This window comes from Drosophila grimshawi, unplaced genomic scaffold (assembly GCF_018153295.1).
Source record: "Drosophila grimshawi isolate 15287-2541.00 unplaced genomic scaffold, ASM1815329v1 contig_848, whole genome shotgun sequence".
In the NCBI taxonomy this organism is placed as follows: domain Eukaryota; kingdom Metazoa; phylum Arthropoda; class Insecta; order Diptera; family Drosophilidae; genus Drosophila; species Drosophila grimshawi.
Window position 1 is genome coordinate 16,831,073 of NW_025063692.1, and position 23,534 is coordinate 16,854,606.

The 23,534-nt window shown below is 39.8% G+C and overlaps 2 protein-coding genes across 4 annotated transcripts; one reads left to right on the plus strand and one right to left on the minus strand.

Annotated features, from left to right (window-relative positions):
* Positions 1 to 4,314: 4,314 nt before the first annotated feature.
* Positions 4,315 to 21,906, minus strand: LOC6564760 (rab11 family-interacting protein 1). Of its 3 annotated transcripts, none has more exons than XM_001991683.3 (6): positions 21,538 to 21,906; positions 9,607 to 9,751; positions 7,371 to 9,505; positions 6,412 to 6,560; positions 6,180 to 6,340; positions 4,315 to 5,101 (listed from the first exon to the last, which is right to left on the minus strand). In XM_001991683.3, the coding sequence occupies exons 1-6, from the start codon at positions 21,566 to 21,568 to the stop codon at positions 5,095 to 5,097; spliced, it is 2,628 nt and encodes an 875-aa protein (XP_001991719.2). In that variant the 5' UTR covers positions 21,569 to 21,906; the 3' UTR covers positions 4,315 to 5,094. The 3 variants fall into 3 exon arrangements, with proteins under 3 accessions (XP_001991719.2, XP_043071973.1, XP_043071974.1); XM_043216038.1 differs by lacking the exon at positions 4,315 to 5,101 and adding an exon at positions 5,583 to 5,858; XM_043216039.1 differs by lacking the exon at positions 4,315 to 5,101 and adding an exon at positions 5,583 to 5,858 and having other exon boundaries at positions 8,760 to 9,505; positions 21,538 to 21,898.
* A 170-nt stretch (positions 21,907 to 22,076) lies between these two features.
* LOC6564759 (nucleoporin Nup35) lies at positions 22,077 to 23,469 on the plus strand. The gene is made up of 2 exons (XM_001991682.3): positions 22,077 to 22,350; positions 22,413 to 23,469. Exons 1-2 carry the CDS (start codon positions 22,200 to 22,202, stop codon positions 23,282 to 23,284), a joined length of 1,023 nt encoding a protein of 340 aa, XP_001991718.1. The 5' UTR covers positions 22,077 to 22,199; the 3' UTR covers positions 23,285 to 23,469.
* The last annotated feature ends 65 nt before the right edge of the window (positions 23,470 to 23,534 follow it).

Consider the following 23,534-nt stretch of genomic DNA (forward strand, 5'->3'; position numbering starts at 1 on the left):
ATATCCTTTCACTTGCATAAAATATGCGCTTAACTGAAAAGTAATATTAAATTCCGATAATAAAAAACCTGATTTTACGAAACTTGAATAGAAATAGAAATAATAGGAGAGAAAAGAAGAAAATAATGAGAGAAACATGTCATAAATCATACATATAAAGGAAGAATTGATATTTGTATTTTGGGTATTTGGGGTTATTTAGGTTGAAAACAAATAAGGATAATGATGATCAATAAAGTGCCCAGTGCAACAGCAGCAACACAACGTAATTCACTTAATTAGGCGATACCATTTAAAAAACAATTGAACGAGTCCTGGCGAGGGCAGAGGCAGTGGCAGAGGCGGAGGCGGAGGGGGAGGGGGAGATGTGTATGATTACACCTACAACAACAGCAACAACAACAACCAGTTCGATTCGTGCAGCAAAAATGTGAAATTAAGAAATTACAACAATGTTTTGGGTAAGCGTAGTCAGGGGGTAGGGGCAGAGGTAGGGGCAGGGGTGGGCAGAACAGGGCAGGGTAGGGGACACAATTAGAATGTTTACCAATCGTCCCAAATAGTGGAAACAGCCGAGAAACGCAACTTATCGTAAACTGTCGCACTCCATATCAATAACACGGCACACAAGCCAACAGCTAGAGGGAGGAATAAATAAATAAAAATAAAAAATAAAAAAAGAAATAAAAAAAAGAGAAAAAGAGAAAAAGAAGAGCAGCATTAAGCGAGAAGCAGCGTCAGCTGGACACAGCGCTCGATCCGTGTAGAGCAATTTAATGCAATTAGTGCGATATGCGACGATGCCGACCGACAGCCGGACGACACATCAGCTTTATATATACACATATACATATATAGATATGTATATATATACAGATAGTACACAGATAGAGACGAGTGCACAGGTCTGGCTGTAATTACATAATTACATGGCGATCGAGGCCATGCAACGCGTGTCGAAGGGATCTATCGTTGTGGGTGCAACATCAACATGCCACATGCCTGTCAAGCATTTGCTTATGCAACACACAACACAGCGATGCATGTCAATCCACCCATTGTCCGCATACATATATATATATATATATATATATAAATGCACATTCACTTGACTGATTAATGATATTCGAGGTAATCCTATTTGGCGGACTTTGGCTCCATGCAAAAATCAACTCTGCTAAATGCAATCAACCGCAATAATCGCCAAAACTGAAAATCCCAAATTAAAAAAACAAAAATCCACCAAAAAAAAAGGAAGAAAAAAAATTGCATTAGCTGCTAATGCGTTTGAGCGTTTGAGCCTCAACCACCACCAAAGACATAAACGCCCCAAGCTAATCCCAGTTTTTCCCATAGTTAGACCCTGTCGGATGTAGGATGATCATGACGATGACGACGTGTTAATTTCATTTGATTGACATGTGTCCATGCGACTGCTCCTATATAGATACATATATATATATTTTTTAAAGTATGAACTCAAAAAAAGAGAAAGAAAACAAAAAGAATCCAAATCAAAATAAGTACATAATGAAATCCCAATTTTTGTTGGCACGGGTCCCATGTGACAATTCTGTCATGTAAAAATCTTAACTCATCAACATGTTGTCCGCTGTCCGCTGTCTGTTGTCTGTTGTCTGATATCCCTATCCCAGTCCCAGTCCCTGTCCCAGTGCCAGTCCCAAGCGATCTGTTCTGATCTAGTTGTGTCCCATTTGGCCAAGCAGAACGCTTGTTATTGCGACAGTTTCCTCGCTGTCAAATTGTGTTTTTCTCATTTTTTTTTTTGTTTTGTGTGTCTTCCGCTTGGCTTTGGCATGTTACAAGTTGGGATGACACCGATCGGGATGTAACTGTCATAAGACATTGGCCCGACTGTCTGAGCTTGTCTAGCTCAATGCTTAAATTACTTCAAACCGAGCAGGATGATTCAGTGTTTGCCCAGCAGAAGAACCGGTTAATATTGATCTTAAACTAATCTTAAAACATCAATTTAATACCAACAAAAACTAATCACAAGAATGGTCCTAAGTAATCTTAGAACTTAATTATGTATACATTTTGACTAGAGACATTAAAGATATCAACTGATCTCAAGTACTTAAAGTTTATATAATATTTGATTCTGTTCATTATAATCCCCAAAATCGTATGCTGCTTTGAACCCAAAGTTTCAGCTCTTGATTGTTATTAATCATAAGTCTCAAATTTGTTATTAGTTCAACTTAAAACTGATTACAAGTCTTATTTTCTGCAACCAACTGTTGGAATCTTAAGTATTAAAATCAGTTGTGTACAACAACAACAAGAACAAGAACATATCCAAGACAACAAAAGAAGTTCGACGATATGCACACCGGGTAAGGGTTAAGTCCAACCTTTGCCCAATCCGTCGATATTTGTAATTTAAGAAGTTGCAATTCATGAGGACGTTTAAGATTCGTAAATTACTCTACGCGATATGCGCGAAAATTGTGCAATGAAGCTAAAAAACAATTTCAAAAAAAAAAGAAATTACATTTTGCATGGCTCAATCTTTGATATCGTTTTTGGGCTATTCGGGCCCTTTCTCCCCCCGGCCCCTCGGGGCGAAAGGTAGCGAAATGCGCTGCATTTTAATCGCTCGTCCTTGCAGCAGGCTGCTCCTTTTGCAGCCTTTCGCTGCTGTCGTGTCATAAGTGTGTGAAAAATTGATAGACTTGTCATTGCCCAGCCCAGTGGGGTGGATTAGACGACATCGTCCCATCGTCTCGTCTCGTCTCGTCCTCGTTCTCGTCCTCATCTCCTGTGCTGTCCGCCTCTTTGTATGCCGTCGCACATAAAATTGCATAAATGTCAGGCGACTGTCATGACAACCTCTTGTAAACGCCCCATAATTTTTATTATTAATGGCATCAGCGCATTATTATCGAACACCCCAAATGGCCCATCAATATTTTCAAGTTTTTATTGGAAAGAGTTGCCATCAGCTCAGCGGGTTAACTGCTCTGCTCTCGCAGCAATTTTAGCAACTTTCAATTTGTGTTCCTTGCTAAGCCTTCTCGTCTAGTTTAGTAATTCTTTTTTGGCAACTTTCTTTTGTTATTTAAGAAGATATTTTATTTGTTTATCTGTTTCAGCACGTTTACAATGAGTGTCTTTACTTGTTTTAGAGCTGCTACTTGCTCAAATCTGAACTTTGCTTGTCTTCTATCTTTAAAAAGAGTTTCGTTCAAATAGACTCTCGACGAGAGAGGCTAGAATTGTATAAATCGGTCCTTAATCCAGACAATATTTAAGAAATTAAACGAATAATTTAGAAATAAGAGCTTTCATATTGTCTTTTCTGATAAATCTTTTTGAGTTTCATTCGGGCTCGGTTCCATCAATTTTTTTCAATCTTTTCCTTAAAGATTCTCTGTCGAAATGTTCATCGAATATAATTTATTCTTATGATATTGTGCTATTAGCCACTGCAGTGGTTTCTACGACCCATTTTATTAATCATTTGTAATTTAGTTAGAAACAATAAATAATATCAATAATAAAAAGAAACTGAAAATCAATTCTCGTAAACATACATTTTCAATAAGCGCAATTCTGCGAAACAATGCGTAAAAGGTGATGATATTTTATTTTTTAAATATATGCCACTTTTCCTTCAAATTAAAAATAGATATTTTCAAAAGAATTATGGGGAATACACCAATATATATGAGAACTCAACATTTCAAAAAATTGCAATAATAATGGTATGTTTTGTGATTCGTAACAAAAAATTACGTATATTTTTTTAAAAGTGCATACATGCATGCAACCATGCCAAAATGAGCACGCATATCACCAGTGACACACATTTGGTTGCTGTATTGGCTAAGTTGTTTCATGCCAAAATGTGTGGCATACTTTTAGGCATACCATTTGGGCATTTGCAATTGATCATTGCAATTCTAACGCGGCATATTTCTCGGAAATTTGCAAGGGCATGGCTGAGAAAAAGAGCACATAGCTTGACTATATTAAGGAATCTATGGACATCTCTTGGACCACAGGTTGTCCTAGGCCAGCAAATAAGAGTACGATAAAGGCTAATTGTTTTTCAAACCAGAGAAATAAGAAAATTGCTTATAACTCTGCCACATCCGTTCAGAACCTGATAAATTTAGTGTCAAGGAGCAGTAGAAATCAGAAGTAGAATCGGAAACCTTGAAAAGTATTGCCTTCTTCTGGGAGTCATAGATGAAAGCAGTCCTGGTAAGCAGTGCACTGCTTGCTATGTTTGAGCCGCATAAATTTAAGCATAATAATTTGATGTAAAATAATAAAAGTCGAAGGTTTAATATCAATATTAAGTGTTTTTATTTGTTGTTTAATAAGTAAAATCATTTATCGTTTTTAACTTGTATGTAGTTCTCTCCTCGCTTATTGCTCATTTTCCATCTTACTTAACATCTAGTACATAAATAATTTAGGTCTTACTTAACTATAAATTGTTTTAATCGTAGCCGGCTTGCGGAACTCTTTCACAGAAAACGGGACACATTTTGAAATGCAAATAAAAAATACTTTTGGATAATTTCAATTGATTAGTTGAATCGAAACAAAGCTTTACAATTGCCTAGCAAATTGTTTACAATCATTTTATATGTTACAAATAATTTAATTTAATTTCACACTGCTCTTCGTTCGAATACAGAAATAGCGAAAAAAAAAAAATACAAAACAAAAAAAAACAATAGGGGAAACGAAAGACTGAGTATAATTCTACGAAAATACAAAACACACCGGATAAGTTCTCGCTACACATATTTGCTTTGGGCCAACCAGTTGTTAGGAGTTATTTGTGGTGAAAAACAACAAAAAAAAATTACACTGCTTAAATGGTAAGAGTTGTAAAAGTAGTTCGTGTAAAAGTAATGCTAAACCAGTATAATAAGAAAGCACTTGAATTTCTCTAATGACAAAAGGCAACTTGGTGTTCATTTGATTTCTATGTCACATATAAAAGCGGCCCATCAGTTTCTTAATATTCATTCATTCATCTATGCTCCTCCTTCCTGCTTCCTGCTTCTTGCTTCCTCCTCACATCCAACAAAGTTTGGATGCCATCCAGACTTAACCGCTGCAAGAACACAAAATTTGATAAGTAAACATTAAGCTCAAATTTGAGTTTGTCAAAACAGATACTATCATATAAAGAAAGCAGCGGGTTAAGTGGGCGTGTGAGTGGGTGGGTGGGTGGTTGGGTGTGTGAGTGGGTGTGTGTGTGTGTGATTTGCAAAGAGCACGAAAAAAAACTATCAACATCAACAAGTAAGCATGATGAGAGTGAGAAACCATCAGAAATGATCAGCGTTAGGCAGAGAGAGCGAGAGCGAGAGCGAGAGAGAGAGAGAGATAGACTCGAGTAGGGGTAGTCAGTCAGGTGGTAAAAATCATCCGAGCACCAGTTGAGAAACAGATTTGTTGGGACACACACATTTTTAGCGACAGACAAATGCACATTTCTTACTCTTTTGTTTCTCTGCTGTAGTTGCTGTTGTTGATGTGGTTGTTGTTGTTGTGGTTGTTGCTGGTAGTGTGGTTTTTATTATTATTATTGCTGCTGTTGTTGTTGTTGTAGTTGTTGCTGCCGCTGATGCTGCTGCTGAATGATATCTCTCGCAATAGTGTTGGTTCTTGGTCTTTTTTAGCTGTTGTATTTTTGAGTGCATATATTGTATTGCTGTTGCTTGTTGTTTGTTGTTGTTGTTTGTTGTTGTTGTTTGTTGTTGTTGTATGTTGTTGTTGTTGTTGTTGTTAAGTGTGCGTGCAATTACATGCGCAAAATTCACAGCACTTACTTTAAAAAGTCATTCATATTGATGTAATTTTTATAACTAAATAAAGAGAAATACATAAATGTATATATTGTTGTATGTTGTTGTTGTTGTTGTTGCATAAATAAGAAACAAAAAACAAAAACAAAATAAAAATTAGAATGTTAGACACAATGCAATTGGTGATAAACATGCGACTTGGATGGGACCTAAAGTGCGACGTTACGAATAACAGCGCAAGACAAACACAAACAAGAACAGACAGAGATAGAAATAGAGATAGAGGAAGAAGGAGAGGGAGCAGTAGACGGAGAGTGACAGGATTGGAGAGGATTGGATTAGATAGATAGGGATAGATGGGTAGATTGGGGAGTTGACTACCTTTTGGCCGATGTGGTGCGCGAATAGGGATTCTGCAAGATCTTCGGATGCGTTTCCATCACGCGCAACAGCAAATTGTCCAGATAGTCCTCCAGCTCCTTGACGCGCTGGCGTTGCAGCAACGCCTCATTCTCCATTCCATTGGCAATCAGCATCAGCTCCTAAAACAGACAGAGAGTGTGTTAGGCAAGTCGATGGAAATGAAATGGCAACAGCAACTTTGGGCGCTTACCTCCCGGGATTTGCCCTCGTATTTTTTGGACAACTGTGCAGAGATCTCGGAGCGACGTTCCGCATGCGAACCGGACTTCTCGTGGCCAATGATGATGCGCTCCGTGGATTTGGGACTGGGCGAATTGCTATCCGTATCGTTCTGTTTATCTGTGGACATCAAAAGTTGATTACAATCGATGATCGATTAACAACACACAAAATACGATTACTACAGAAGAGGACGCGACAGATGCATACAATGAGCTGAGAACTGATTTCCTTTCAATTGAAAGTTATTCAACGAAACAAACTTTCCTAATTATTGATTTATTTATTTATAGAAATGCTATTTAATATTAAAATCAAAACTGAATCAAAATAAATTGTTGCTGTTCAAAGCAATTCAAACTGCAATTGCAAAAATAAAAGAGTTTCAATTAAGGTGCACAGGACAGAGACAGAGAGAGAGTGAGAGTGATGTAGTGTAAGAGAAAGAAAGACAGAGAGAGAGACAGAGAGAGAGAGAGAGAGAGAGAAAGAGAGGGCGCTTTAATGCGAGAACAAAAGTAGAACGCTTTCAAATTAGGAAAGTGACGCATTAGATGACAGCTCGGATTTGGAAAATAGCTTGATTCGATTGGATCTGCCAGCGTTTCACAACACTGTGCACACACACACACACACACACGCACACACGCACACACACATGCCGCACTCCCCGCACGTGCCGCCGCATTAGAGATACGAGAGAGACTGAGGTGAATTAAGTTGACTTGAGTTGAGTTCAGTTTAGGTGGATTAGTGGCTGGACTGTGTTGGCTAGGTATTTTTTTGCTGGGTTTCTTCCTATTTGTATCTGGATTTGATCTGTATTTTGTATGCTGTCTGCTTGTATATTCTTGTATTTTCTGTATTCGTTTTGTTTCGTTTCGTTTCATTTCGTTTTGTTGGGGATACAACAACAGGAGAGCTGCTCACCTCGCTTATTGCCGTATTTAAATTTGCCCAATCGCTTCTCCCAGCGCTCGCCGCTGCCGCTGCCGCCGCCAATGCTGCTAAACTCCTTCGGCGATTGCTCGGGCGTTAGGAAGTTGTGCTCAATGCTTGGATCTACATCATCAGTGGCAGCAGCAGCCACAACCGCCAGCGGAATTGCAACGGGTGCGATAAGTTGCTGATCCTCCACTGCTGGCTGCGACTGTTTCTGTGTCTGTGTCTGTGTCTGTTGCTCCTCCAGCGAGCTGGAGCGCTTGGCAAAGCTCAAGAGTCTTTGATCCTCCTCGCGGCGCTTGGCATCGCGACGCCGCTGCTCCTCCAGCTCCCGCTGCAGCTGCAACTCCTGCTGCATGGCCGCCTCCTCCTCGCGCAGCCGCTGCTCATTCAAACGCAGCTCGGCCTCCAGCCGGGCATCCTCCTCGGCGCGCAGCTGACGTGCTGCCTCCGCCTCCGCCTCTGCCTCTGCTACGGCCTCGGCTTTGGCCACGCCCGGTTGCTGTTCGCCATTTAGCAAACGCGGCTGCGGCTTTGGTGCTACATGCTGCTCTAGCTGTGAATTCGATTTGGATATGGATCTGGAGAGCGGCTCGTCCGCAAAGATGGCGGTGCTATTGCGTTGCTCGAACTTGGCGAAGCTCGCATTGAACGAGTCAAAGTTGCGTGTGTTCACGTCCGGCGAGAACAGCGACGAAGAAGAGCTGACGCTCTCCCTCTGCTGCTGCTGGTTGTTGTTGTTGTTGGTGTTGCTCCCCTTAGGCAAGGGCGGCGGTGACACTTGCACCTCCACCTGCACTGGCTGCTGCTGCTGCTTCTGCGTCTGCACCCGCTCCCGCTCCAGCTCCTGCTCGTCCTCACTGTCTGACGAACTGGAGGAGGAGGAGGAGATGGATGCGGTGAAGGAGGCGCTGGCAGCTGGCAGCGGTGGCGGCTCCTCGCTGGTTGCTGGCAACGGCACGCGCGTCTCCCAGCTGCGACGCTTGAGGGAATCGCTGCTGCTGATGCCCATCTCTAAATATTTACCGCCGCCATGCAATTTCGATTCCCATTCATCGGCCACTGGTGGTTCCACTTGCCCCTGCCCCTGCCCCAGTCCCGCTCCCAGTCCCAGTCCCAGTCCCAATCCCTGACCTTGCCCCTGGCCCTGACCCTGGCCCTGCTCTTGCCCTTGTCCCTGGCCACGTCCATCACCTTGACCATCCCCCTCGCGTTCACGCTCCATTTGCAGCTCTTGTGGCGACGACGGGGTGCGCGGCGGCTTCGAGGGAGGCGGCAGAGTGCGTGCACGAACGCTGAAATCGAGCTCAAGCTGTTCCATTTCGGCAACGATCGATTTGGCATCCTCATCGAGTGTCTCTTGCAATTTGGGCTTACCTCCGTTCAGTTTACCCTTGGGGCCACCACCATTGCCATTGATCAGCAGCGGCGATGGAACGCGCGGCGCAAAATGGCCCGAGGATGAGGATGTGAGCGCTCCCGGTGGCTGCAGACCCGATCGCTGTATGTTCAGTGAGCTGCCGGAGCTCTTGTGCGACAGATTGTCGAACACAAACTCATCCTCGTCCTCGCTGATGACGCCGGGATCGGCTTCGCCGGCGCGCTGGCCACGCCTACGACCACTACCGCCACCGATGACGCCCAAACCGGTGGAGCTGTTCGGTGTACCGATGCTGGCAAAGGAGCCGCTAAACGAGCCACTGTCATCGCCATCCTTGTCGTGCTTCTTCTTGCTGCGTATGTGCAACTTGGAGCTAAGCGAACCGGCCAGCTTCTTAATGCTCTTCCGCTTCTCGCCCTGGCCAATTGAGAGCAGACTGCCGCCAACAGAGCTGGCCAGCTGGCCAATGGAAGACTTGTGCTTGTCCTTCTTGCTTAGATCGGTCAGCGAACCCGATTTGACAACGAATGCGATGCGCACCTCCAATTCGCCGCGCTCCTTGTTCTTCTTCTCCTTGCCCGGCTTGCTCTCCAGCTTGCACCACTTGGCCCGAGGACGATCATAGACGTCCATGTCCTTCAGTGGCAGCGTCGCCTGCCCAAGGAACTCATCGATGCCCAGATTGTTGCGATGCAGGCATGTTAGCGTCAGCTCCGCTCGATTGCCCTGATCCGGAATTTTACTAAACAAAAAACAAAACAGAAATTATGATGTGATCCTTACGATATCTATATTTATATATATATATATATATATATATATATATAATATCTAGATACTCACAGTTCGCACTCCTCGTTCCAGTTGACGCTATTCTCGGCCTTGTCCTTGACCGATGTCTGGTACTTCTCCTTGCCCAGTGCAATTGTGACAAAGCAATTGTTGGTGCCATTCTTGCCCTTGGTCAGAAGACCTCGCGCACGCTGAACTATATGACAAAGAGAAAGAGAGAGAGAGAGAGAGAGAGAGAGAGAGAGAGAGAGAGAGAGAGAGAAAAACGATTAAGAACAAGGGAACAATAACAATAACAAAGAGTTCTCAAAATTTAAACTGCCAGTTAAGCTAAAGTTAAATATGAAAAATCATTATTTATTTATATATTACGAGAGGCAGCTCCCAGTGATGTAAGTGAGCGACGAGATAGTTGATTATTTATTTATTTATTGAAGAAGCAAACACTTTTATGATCTGGTTAACATTATATCATCATCGCCATTAACTTGAGAACGTGAAAATTGTTTACGATTTTTTTTTTTTTTTGATTTATGGCAAAATGTATAAAATAACCTTGTTGGAAACGAAATGTTGTAATTACTTGAATCAATATCATAAGCTTAAAAATGATTTTGTTTTGACTAAGCTTCGCGAAATAGAAATCCCCGGGAATTTGTTAGAGAAGATGATCATCTGAACAAGTGTAAATAGATTTGTTAACTTTGTCAACATATTTGCTGTTATACATTTCAAGATAATCTCTTGGCTCACGCAACTTAAAATTCATTTATTTACTCAACGACGATGCGTTGTTCATTTCTGCTTTCTGCTGTCAACAGCTGTTGTAAGCCAAAAATAGCGAAGCGAAGCGAACCGGCACCGCAGGGAATGACTTCATTTTGATTTGTCCGTCTTCATTTCCGGCAGCAGCCACCAAATTATCAACATCAACATCAACAACAACAAGAAGACGAAGAAGAAGAAGTAGAAGATTTCGAGTGCGTCCCCAATAATCCAATACAAAAATTCGCAATTCGTTTTTTTTGGGGCGGGTGGAACTGAGTGACTCAGTTTGTTTGCCTTGCCACACAATCTCAGCCGGCGAAAAGCCAGCCAAAAGAGTCGAGTTTCGAGTTTCACTGCTTGAGAGAGCGGCTGGTGACCTCGACTAATCCAAAACTTAAAAACATATATGTATATAATTGTATATATATATATATTGCTATAGCCAAAGCATCCGGCTGATATGGAAACCGCAGAAAATTTAGCTTTTGGCATTGTTGTATTTATTTGCGGTGCGCAGAAAGTCGCAGCATTGTGTTTGGGGGAGATTTGAGACTTGAGAGTGAGTCTCTGGGTCGCTGGGTCGCTGGTTCCAGTCCACTTACATATATGCATAGGCAATTCTCAGCTCTAATTATGCCACACACACACACACACATAAATATTCAGATATCCATAATAAATTCAGCAGGAATACATTACTTTTGGACGAAAATCATCAATTCAAGTAGAAATAGAAGATATATTTATATGAAATGAAATCCAGTTAAATTGTCGCTAAGTAATTATTAATATTTACGATCTTTGAAATCTTTTTAAAGTTCTGATCAATATATACTATTATTATTATTATTACTTTTATTATTTGTATTATTTCGTACGCCGTTTTTTATGTTTTTTATTCTCATCTATTTGAAGAGTGAATTTGAATTGAATTGATGAAAGTATTATGTTGAAAATAGGCAACCATTGATTTGAAGTAAAGTTGCCAAATGAAAATGAATTTATGTATTTGGCAATTATTGTTGAGCAATTCCATTGAATCAATCAATTCAATCAGAAACAGTTTTTGTTTATACTTTTTGAATTAATCGATTCACAACGAACATTGGTCATTGATTATAACACAATTCCAATATGCTTTGCTTTGCTTTGCACATTTTTTGTTAGCGAAACTCAAATTGCGCAAATTTCCGACTCGTAACAACAACAACACCAACAGCAACAGCAACAATTACTTGGCGTAAAGTGAAAAGCGTTCAACAACAAAAACATTTTTATGCACATTTCTTTGGCTTTTTCTTTTTCTCTTTCTTTTTAGCTGTTTGGCTCATTACGAGTGAAAGAAGTGCCTGCTGCCCACTGTGGGCGTCTTAACGCCCAATAATAATTATTATTACATTAACAGTTTGTTTTTTTTGTTGTTGTTTTTTTTGCCAGCTTTTGCAGATCTGCTTTGGAACCCGCATTCATCACTTGCCCGTTTTGTGTACATGTATGTAAACAGAGAGACATACATACATAAATACATACATTGCTTAAGCCAATTTGGGAAGTTTTTGCGACAACATCGCCAGTCAGTCAGCCAAGCTATAAGTGCATATACACCTGTGCGTATATATATAAATTACAAAGTGTATTTATATATATATATATACACACTTTGTATTTAATTGAGGCTAAACACAGCCGGCGAAAAAAGAAAGAAAAAGAAAAAACAGTTAATAGCAATACTAGATGAATGGATAGATGGGCATAGAATAGAACGAATGTCTATGTCTATCAACAAACCGGTTTCATCAGTCGAACAATTCAAGCTGCCGGCCGCAGCACGAGATTGTGATTGTGATCGAGTTCATTTCATTATCTGCTATTTGTAATAAATAATGGCAAATAAGAATTGTGTATTGGAACTCAATGTATCTGTCTAGCAAAACGAAAAAAACGAAATAGAAAGAAAAAAGCTAAAATGCCATCACTGATCACATGCGAAGCAGCCAGGGCTGAGCGATGCGAAACATGCAAATGGCTGCTCACCAAAATAGAAATGGCAAATGGCAAAAGGCATAAGGTAAATGGCAAAATGCTAAAATATGCCAAACTGCCGACAAAAACAAAAACAAAAACAAATACAAAGAGCGGCTGAGAGTGAGCAGCGAAACAGTTAAGCTGCTTCTGCTGTTGTTGTCCGCTTTTGCGTCGGACGTTGGATTTGTTGCTGAACGTGAGCTGGAATTTGTTCATCGTTCGCAATTCGATCATCGATACTTTATATAGAGAGTCGATCGATCGACAAATGTAGTCTGCCCTTTTTTTTTCGTATTTTTTTATTTGCAACTTATACTCTGCTCGTTTCGAACTGTTAATGACGAGCGGTGGGTGGAGGACGGAGGGGGTACGGATGTACGGGAGGGGTTAGCAAACAAAAACTTTCGACACGTAATTGAGTGATTGTCGAGAGCAAACAGAAGCCCAAGCGAGCAGCGCGCTGGCGTCATCAATGAACTGTGTGCGAGACAGACAGAGAAAGAGATATATTGTGTATGTGTGAGTGTGTGTGTGTGTGTAAGAGAGAGCGTGAGATTAAACATTGCGAGCAGGTGAATGCATAGTGGGTAGTCATTGTCTAAAAACCCGCACAAGTCAAGACTCAATCTTCGAGCAATGCTTGTATGTATGTAAATGTAAATGTAAATATGTATGTGTATGTTTATGTGAGTGTATGTATGCATGTGTCTATTTATGTAGGTATGTGTATGCATGTATTAAATAAACGAAATATTTGCATGCAAAAAGCTAACAGCATTTTAGCCTCAACAACTTTTTCTCCCTGCTCACATTCCAGCTTAACAATAAAACAAGAAACCAAGCTTGTGCACGTATATGTGTATGTATGTGTGTGTGTGTGTGTGTGTGTGTGTGTGTGTGTGTGTGTGTGTGTGTGTGTGTGTGTGTGTGTATAAGTGCAGCAGCTATTGGCCAGCTTTGTTGAGGTAAAAGTGTGGGCGGATTTTCTATAAACATTAAAACACATATGGTTTTAAATGAAGTGCAGTGTTTAGAGATAAGTTTAAAGTTCTTTATGCTCCAAAGACCTTTAAAATGGTAGCAAGTAATTATAGATTTCGATATTTCACTGCACAGTCCAAGTTAATATTTCAAGCCATTTGCAAGCCAGGCAAGTGAAAGTCGCAAAAAAAAAACCATTGAACTTTATACACAACAACAAACAACAAAACAAAAATGGTGAATTGTGACATTCTTAAGCATTGAGTAATGGCCATTATCCATTATCTATGAAAATGGAAATGTGAGATCGCTGCAAATGCCAACTTTTCGAGTGACAAAAAACCAAATACAAAAACAAGGTTGGGTTTATGTTTATGGCACAAAGTAATATATTTTTATTTTCTTTTAGTTGTAAGAAAAAGAAGGAAAAAGCATTAGCATGTTGCCACAGAGGCAACAGCAATAGATCAACAATCATCAGTGTGCATAACACGTACATAAAACGAGCAAAGAAATGAATTCCATATTACTCAGTCAACATTTGTGGTTGGTAGTTGGAGTGAGTGATTCAGGCTTATTATAAGCCAGCTATGAGCAATATTTGCTTTGAATATTACACAGCATATAAATATTTTGGCGGTTTGCTGATAACTTTTTGTTGGCCTGCTTCAATAATAAATGTTTGAAATACAAGATTTCAAAATAAACATTACAAGTACACCGTTACAACAACAACAACAACTTGAACTATAGCTACGTGTTATTAGAATTAACTGTTTCCCCCATTATTATAAGAAACAACATTGATGTGTATGCATAAGCATGCCTGGAATTTGAAAGAAATTTGTTATCACAATAAAATTCTTGGCATATCGAAGGCGATAATAATTTATTCGAATTTTGATTTTTGTCACGAGCATAGGTGTATATAAATGTATAAGTTATTGTTTATTGTCAATTATTTGAATGGTTCGCATGACCCGCACACACACACACACACGTACCTTAGTTAATGACAAAGAACAATAGCAACAAGTATTAATGACTCGACTCGGGTATACCCAGTCCCTCACACAAATTATCAACTAGTTGTCGATTATCATATTTGATGATACATAAAAACAAAGATTATCTTCTTATACTTTATCTGATATATATTTCAGATAAATGTTTTTCTCAAACTTCAATTTGCTTGCTTTTCTTTTCTCAATGCACTTATAGAGTGCCAAGTTTATTGGGTAACTGAATTGAATACCTTTTCAGTTAGCTGCAGGGTATCAAAGCAGTAGCAACAATGCAACTGCTGCCGGCAATTGTCGCATTTGTTGACTTTTGTTTGGCACTTTTGGCTTTTCTGCTGGCCTCTGTGTGTTTCGCTTGACGGAGGTCAAAATTGGAGGTTAATTAATTTCAATGAAATCATTGTGAAGTGGTTATTGCTGTTATTGCAGTTGTTGCTGGCTTTCCGTTGTGAATAGCCACAAATTTCTGATTCTGATAGTTTGCATTACATTTCTACAAGATTGATTATGTGCCATGTAATCGGTTGAAATTGCATGTCAATTGCAATTATTTGGCAATCTTCATCGTCATCATTGTCACCATCATCATCATCATCATCATCATCATCATTATCATTATCATCTATCTGTACAATTTCATTCAATTATCTTGCACGCGTTTTGTGGGCGTTTAAAAACGCTCAAGCGAAATTCGGAAAAATAAAAAGAGGAAAAATCCAAAAATACTAACAATTAAAGTGCGGCTTTACTGCGCGACTGTTAACAGTGGCAGCGAACCGTTAAGCGTCAAGCGCTAAGCGCCAAGCGACCTTATTCAAAGCCAGCGCAAACGACGACGATGATGACGATGATGGGCGGGTGTGTGCGACATTGAGGATCCATTGTTGCTGCTGCTACATCTGCAGCACCTTCACGTTGCTGGGGCCAGCCAATTGGCTCTGCTGGCTGCCGATTCAGTTTCAACAAAATTCCAACTGTGCGCGCAGCAGTAAAAGTCACATTACACCAAACCAATGTAAAAATTCCCAGCACGCACTTTGAGAGTTCGCCGTTCTACTTTTCGACACTTGGCTCGACGTGTGCAGGAGAGAGAAAGAAAGAGAGCGAAAGTGTGTGTAAGAGAAGAATTGAGATGAAAACGGTACAACTGCTACTGCTACTGCTGCTGCTGCTGCGAGGCCAATGCTCCTCCTTTGCTCTCCTCACTCGCATGCATGCTAATGAGCCAATGAGCTCGGTCAACTCAATTACAGCTACAGTTGCATTTGAGATACACACAGATAACCAGAGACAGACATACGTCCAAGATACTCGCACACAAATATATACATATATACACATCTATATATATATATATATATATATATATTGAAATCAAATGTGTTCAAATTCGCTGTGCTTGGCTTCGTTTTATTTTCGTTGCTGATTTTGCTGCTTCAGTTTCCGTTGGCATTGGGGCCGCGCTTTACATACATATGTACATCTATATGATATTTTTATATATATGTATGTGTGTATATTTGTGCACATGCATAGACATGGTATATGTGTATTTCCTAATTGTCACCAGCGCATGGTCAGCGGCCGGCGCCTTTGTCTTAATGTGCTTTTGTTTTTTGTTTTTTTTTTGTTACGTTTTTTGGTGGCTATTAAAAATTGGCCAACTGAGTGGATATTACCCTTCAATTATTTGTTAACTTGCCTAGGCATGGTGGAGTGACAGACTGAGTAGATGCCTAATATATTTGTATATGTATGTCTGATCTTTAGCTTCCCTTACTTGCTGTGATACCCGAGGCTATAATTAATAAATGAATGAATGAGTGAATGAATGAGTGAATGAGTGAATGAATGAGTGAATATTCACAGTCGCCCATTTGAATTATGTAGATGATGATGAGCATTGTTTGTTTCTTTGTCATTTGTTATGTTTGCTTGTTATTTGATTTTATTTTTCTTTTTTTTTTGTGTTTCCCAGAGCAAAGTGAAAAGTACCGTTACATACATATTTCAGCTTGTTAAACATTTCAGACTTCCGGGCATATATATATTAATGTGTATATACTTGAGGGCATTCCACAATTTGAACTCTTGCCGAACATTAATGACTGCTCTTTATGTAATTTCTATAATTCTTTGGCTTTCATCTTTCATCTTTCGCCCGCTCGCACAAGCAAAGTGTGTAAACACGTTAACACGAGAGTTGGAAACCCGTTAAGAGAACAGCATTTCATAATAAACATTCAACAACAATTAGCCGCAATATCATAAACTACAGCTGCAAACAGCAAAAAACAGCAACCACAACAACATCAACATTAATAATAGCTGAGATCGTGCGAAAATGCTGATTTATTGCGCTCCATCATGAAAAAAAAAAAACAAAACAAACAAACAAAAAAACAAAACAACCTCTTTTAACCAAGTTGAAGAAAGCGCAGAACGAATAACGAAGAAAAATAACCCGAATGCAATTCTGTGCGGCCTTTCATTTCATTTAACTTCATATCATCGTTCATATCATATCATTTCGTATTCGTATAATTTCTTTTCTTTCGAATGGCACTATTATATTGTGATGGATTTGTTGCATTGCATGCACGGCTGGCAGCAGCACCTCCCATCAAATATGGAATGCCCTCGGGTCGCGAGAGCAGATACTCGATTAGCAGATACCCTGAACCCAAGCCATACACGTTGTGCATATGCAAATAGTTGCTCAATCGTATGTCAGCCGATAAACAAGACATATATATATTAATAATGTGACTCTTATTGCTATCGGTAATCGATTTGTATCGATAATCGATAAGCGAAACGGGTTATCAATAAAGTGAAATGAACCCGATCTACGCATGCTATACGAGAACTTATATTAAGATCAGCTTGTTTAGGTTGCAGGTAGGCTGGCTACTTGATTGGATCGATATATATATATATATATATATATGAAAATCATGTGGGATTCGAGATGCCTGCCAATGCCAATTTCTGCAGGGTATCTCTTCTTTTTCGGTTTCTTGCGTATCTCTTTCCCTCTCTCTTTTTCTCTCTCCCTCATGCATGTTGTTGTCGAATTTGGAATTGTTGCTTGGAACACGTAGAGATAATTTCAGCACTGGTTGTTGATGATATGTTGATATGCATGCAAAAGGTCAAAAGAATCTTCATTTCATTTGCAGCTAGTTTGTTTTTTTTTTGTTTTTTCTTTTCAAACTGGAAATCAATTGATGGAAATGGAATTGAGTTGAATACAGCTGAGCTGAGCTGAATTGAGTTGAGCTGAGTTGAGATCCAATTTCAGACCCGTTTTATTCATTCATTCTGTTTCGCATTCACATTCGCATTCGATGCATTCGCTTCACCGGGAATCGTCGCCAACTGGGTCGGGGGCAATGAAACGTAACTGTTTCGCATAAGTGCATTCAGCGGACAACACTGCCACTTGCAACAAACTACAATTGCAACAAGTGTGCCTAGATATGCATATGCATATCAATATATATATATATATACATATATATATACATATATATATATATATATATATATATCTATAATTATATTTACCTAGTCTGTTGTACTCAAATTGCGATGCAAGCTGAGTCCATTAATGCTTATCGGCCAATAAATGAACATTATCTTCTTGAATCAAGCTAATATTTGTAAAATTAACCATCGCATCTGATCGGCTTGGAATATATATTGTATAATTTTTGGTACAGAAATTCAAGTAAATAAATAACTTGAACACATTGATTGTTGTTCGATTGTTGTTGTTAAGTTAAGATCATTTACTGCAAAGCACTTTTCCTTGACTGAAGCATTATTCATTTAATCAGAGATTAAATCAAACTATTCGATTCATTCAGTTGAAGTAGAAAATAACAAAAATAAAGTTTAAAAAAACATATGAAATGCTCTCATTTTCGCTTCGAAAATTGTACATTTTATACGCTTGCAAAGATCGTGGATCGTTGATCGTCGAGTGTGTAAGGGATTTGAGGAGATATCCGCAATCCCATCTAGTATATATATGCCTATTCATTCCTGTCTATCCCTGCTAGCCGACTCGATGTAGACATGGCCGATATAATACAAATTCAGTGAGGGTATCTCATGTTCGGTTTTCCTATTTTTTAATGTTTTTTTTTTTTTTTGGGATTGGCCATGTGCGTGTCTTGTTGCTGTTATTGTTGTTGTTGTTGCAACTTTGTTTTTCTCTCCTTGGTGGTTGCTTAATGGAATGTTTGTTTGTTTGTTTGTCTGTTTGGTTGATTGGTTAGTTTGATGGTTGCTTGTGGTCTATTTAAAATTGCACAATATTTACGGTAGACTGTTGCTGTTGCCGTAACTCCTCGCACTGGCCTCCAAGAATTTATGGCTAAAAACACGCACGCAATTGGACCACCAGCAGCAGCAGCAAAGTTTTCAAAAACAGCCGCAAACTTTGAAAACAGACGACGAACGGACGCATTACAAAAGTACAATGCCAAAGAAGGGGAAAACTCATGGCGAAGGTGGAGTGGGACGGGAAAATACCAAGGGAGTGCCAGTTGCCAGTTGGGAGTGGCGTCATTACATTCTGTTTGTAGCAAGTAGTCCACCCAGATGCCCATTAAAAATTAAGAGGATAAACAGCAAACAATCAATTTAATTAACCCAAGTCCATTCCAAAATGTACTCAACTTTTGAGGGGATATGGCAAGATATCGTGTGTAAACAAACAAATTTGCATTTGTTAAACTAGTCTGTGCTGACTGCTAAAATATTCAGTTTGCAGAGTATTTTATTTTATTAGTTTTTAAATGAGCTCCTTGAATATTTCAGCTGAATAAATGTTGCATGACTTTTATTTATGCGATCAGCTCAAAATCATTGCTGGAACTTTTTAAATTAATATTTTTATTTTCAACAAAAATCATTGAGTTGTAAATTGAAATGAAAGCAAAATATTTTATCGAAATATTCCATTCCATTCGTAAATCATTCAAATCGTTCTTTTTAAGAGTATACAATTTGTATCAGAAACAGGTGTTTGTGGTTCTATCTCTTTATGAGCCTCTGTGTGCGAGTGTGTGTGTGTGTGTGTGTGTGGGTGTTTAAGGTGTGTGCTCATCTCAAGTGCAAATATTAATACAATGACTATGACAAATAATACAGAAACAGAAACAGATACTTGTATTATTTTATGTTCTGACAACTGATGGCTGTGCGGTGCGGTTGGTGGCTTTATGGTGGAAAGGAGTGAGTGGTGGGGGGAGGGGAGAGTGGTGGTATAGTTGATGGCGCACTTATCAAGAATGCAAACAATGCCAGCAGACAGATACAAGAGAACAGCTCCAACAACAACAGCAACAACAACAACAATCCAACGGATTTGTTTATTAATTGACGTCAACGGCTCTGATGATGACAATTGCTGTTATGGCCACAATAACATGGCCAGAACGAAACTATTTGAATGATTGGAGTCACTTCAATTTTCGTACACGTCTCAAATTTTGTGTAACAAAGAAAAATGAATAATAAATATTCGCTCAAAAGTGCATTCAAGTTGCGGTTTGTCTAGATATTTTGGATTGCTTGATTAGAGCTGGAGCTGTGCAAATATTCAAATATATTACAAATACAGGTGCATATTATACACACACACACATATGTACATACGTACAGCAAGTTCAAGGTGGAAAGGCAGACGCAAAAGGGACAAACAATGGCAAAATATCAATCTAGCCGTGTACCAAATGTACCTCTGTACAATATGTACCAATTGCACCTCTGTACAATATGTACCAATTGCACCTCTGTACAATATGTACCAATTTACCAATTGTACCTCTGTACAATATGTACCTCTGTACAATACATACAAACAAATGGCAAGACAAATTATCAATCTAGCTAGCTGTGTACCAAATGTACCTCTGTACAATATGTACCAATTGTGCCTATGTACAATAGGTACCTATCTGGTTATCAGTGTATGTGTTTTATATACAATGTGCGCTCTTCAGTGAGTCACATTTATTTATTCATCAGCAGCAGTAGGCTACATGTGTGCGTGTGTGTGCGTTTAGAGATACAAATACATGTGCATTAGCAAAATATTGCACTAATGGTCATTAAAATTAATTATACTTTGCACATAAAATGCAATGTGCATTATGCATTTTGTAAACTTGACTGAGAGCGAGCAGATAGAGAAACAGCAAGCGTAATTTGCGCAGGTCTTTTGTGTTTTTTTTTTTTTTTGTCATTTGCGATTTTGCTAGGAATCACGAAACTGAAATTTGAATGTTGATTTTGTGCTAGCACAAAAGAAAACAACAGAAACCTGCTTAGTTCAATGAGAAAAAAAAAAAAACAAAAAAATATACAAATACAAATACAATGTACAAAAGCATACGCGAAAGAATGCGACAAAGAAGAAAAGGCGGAATCAAAATAAATCAAATATGCGCGCCATGCGCCGCAAAGCGCGTCGAGTAGAAATCAATCAAAGAAAACATGAGAATATGGCGGGGAGAGTGAGACAGGGAGAGTGCGAGTAAAATAGGGAAAGGGAGGGGGAAGTTTCGTTTTGAAAGTTTTTGCGCGATGAGGTAAGAGACGATGAAAACTTATCGCATGAGTAATGAAAATGGCAAATGCCAAATAAATACATGCCACATAATCTTATCAGAGTAGTTCACTGATACTGGCCCATATTAAAAAAAAAAAAAACAAAAAAAAAAGAGAAAACCGGGAAAACTAGCAAGCAACGCTGTTAAGGAAAAGTGAAATTTAAAGCAGCCAACCAAATTTGAAGCAATAACTTGTAATGCTATTTTCCAAATATATATACAAATTAACATGTATGTGTGTGTTTGTGTATGTGAGTTGTTTTGTTGTTTGACAATAAGAAGCATAATGCGCAATTCGACCAATTAATAGTATTTAACGTAATTCAATTGGCTTTGCGTTTAAATAATATTACACACACGCGCAGATAGAGAGAGAGAGAGAGAGACAGAGACTGGCACTCTAAACCAGTTTTAAGTTTTAATGCGATATTTTTTTTGGGAGCGTCATCTCTGAGTTGTTATTTATGCAACGGCATTTACAAGTGTGACCAGCTGACTAAAGACAAACAGACAGGCAGAGAGTAAGTGTGAGGGAGCGAGAGATAAACACCTGCACTTACCAGTTACACTGCAATGTGTTGGACTCCACATAGCGCAGCTAGCAGCACCCTTTGCAGATCAACGAGAAGATCAACAACAACAACAACGCACCACAATTCGTTATTTGATGTGATGATAATTACTGGTGGAGCTATGTAAAGGGCAGGGACGCAGTCTCTTATCGAATGCACTTGAGCGCATTAATATTTCAATTAGGACACAGCAGGTAACACAGTAACAACAAAATAGGCACACACTGTTCGACGCGTCGCTTTATTTTTTTGTATTTTTGGAAATATGTCTTGTATGTTCTGTCGAAAAGTAACACAAAAAAAAAGTAAATTAAGACGCACAGGCCACACGCGCTTGACCGACAGCTCCGTTGTATGTGATGTCTGAAATGAAACTGAAAACAATCGATGTACTACTACAGCACTATCGATATGAGCTCTGCTCAATGTGCTAAATAACACTCAAAATGCAAATGGTCACCTGAAATGTCAACTATCGATATATAATCGATACGTGCATTTGCAACACTTGTGTGTACTCGAAAGCACTTCCAAAACTGCCTTGCATCTTTTTTAAATTTCATTAATTGTTGGAAAGTACTTCTGGAGCTTGGATTAAGTGTTGTAGCTGTTGTCCTTTTATTTTTTAAATTAAATTAAATTGCTAGTAAATGGAGCCGATGACACTGGGCAGTCCCGTCAGCAGTCCGGGCAGCAATCAAGGCCAGTATTTGCCGCCATTTCTCATGTGCGATGGCCAAACAATGACGCCCCACAACAACACGCTCTCCCCCAAACTGGGACGCTACAGCGTCAGCTTTGGTAAGCCAACTAATTGCCAATCTATTTGCAATTGGTAATGTATATGCCAATCCACCCGGCAGCTACATCTCCCGGCAGCAACACGCCACAGGAGACCAGCTACAGCAATCCGCAGGCTTTCAATCGATCCGGTTTGATTGCGAATCGTTCGCTCTTTGCCGGCTGCTCTGGTGGGACACCTGCTGGTAGGACAAACAATAGTCATCAGGCTGGACCGCCCACGCAAGGACTGTTCGATACGCTGCGCACCGAGCAGGTGTCCACTGCCGCTGCTGGTGCTGCAACAGCAACAACAACACCAAACATGCAGCAACGCAATCATTTGGCCATGTTGCAAACTTCGCAATTGAACAGCACCAACTACAGTCTAAATCAGAGCGGACATCCGCCAACGACACAGCTAAATGATTCGTATGTGTCGAGTGCACCAAATGCGGTGAATGCCTCGATGCGTGCCCTGTGCTCGCCACTTGGTGCCACGATGTCGCCACAGGCACGTGGCGCTGAATTTTGGGTAACCATATTTGGTTTCTCGCCCGGCGCCAGTTCAATGATACTGCATCATTTTGCGATGTGCGGCACAATTGAGGATGTGGTGAATGCACCACAGAATGGCAACTGGATGCACGTCCGCTTTGGGTCGCGCATCGAATGTGGCAAGGCCCTCAACTACAATCAAAAGATCATTGCCAGCAATGTGATGGTGGGCGTAACCCGTTGCACCGACGACACTATCATCGACAAAGGGAACGCCCGACTGCTGGGTGCCGAGGGCACACCGGCACCGCCGTATAGGCCAAAGGTGCGTCCGCTTGCCCAGGAATCATACAACAATGCCCAGTATGACAGTCAGGTGTCGCCCAACAGGAACAATGTGCCCCAGAAGAGTTCCGGCCTGATGAACAAGGCGATGGATCTGTTCTTTGGCTGGTGAATGTCTCCCAATGAATGCAAGCACAATTTTTGTTGTATTTTTATTGCTCTTCACATACTCACACACATACACACACGCACACACACACACACGAACACACTCGCACACACACATTGTTTTGAAAGTGCAACAAAAGATTCCTAATGCATTCATTTATAAAATATACATTTATATATAGATATCGATATAGATAGATGGATAGTTAGACATGGTTGTTCTATAGAAATGGTATTACTTTGCTCCGTTTACA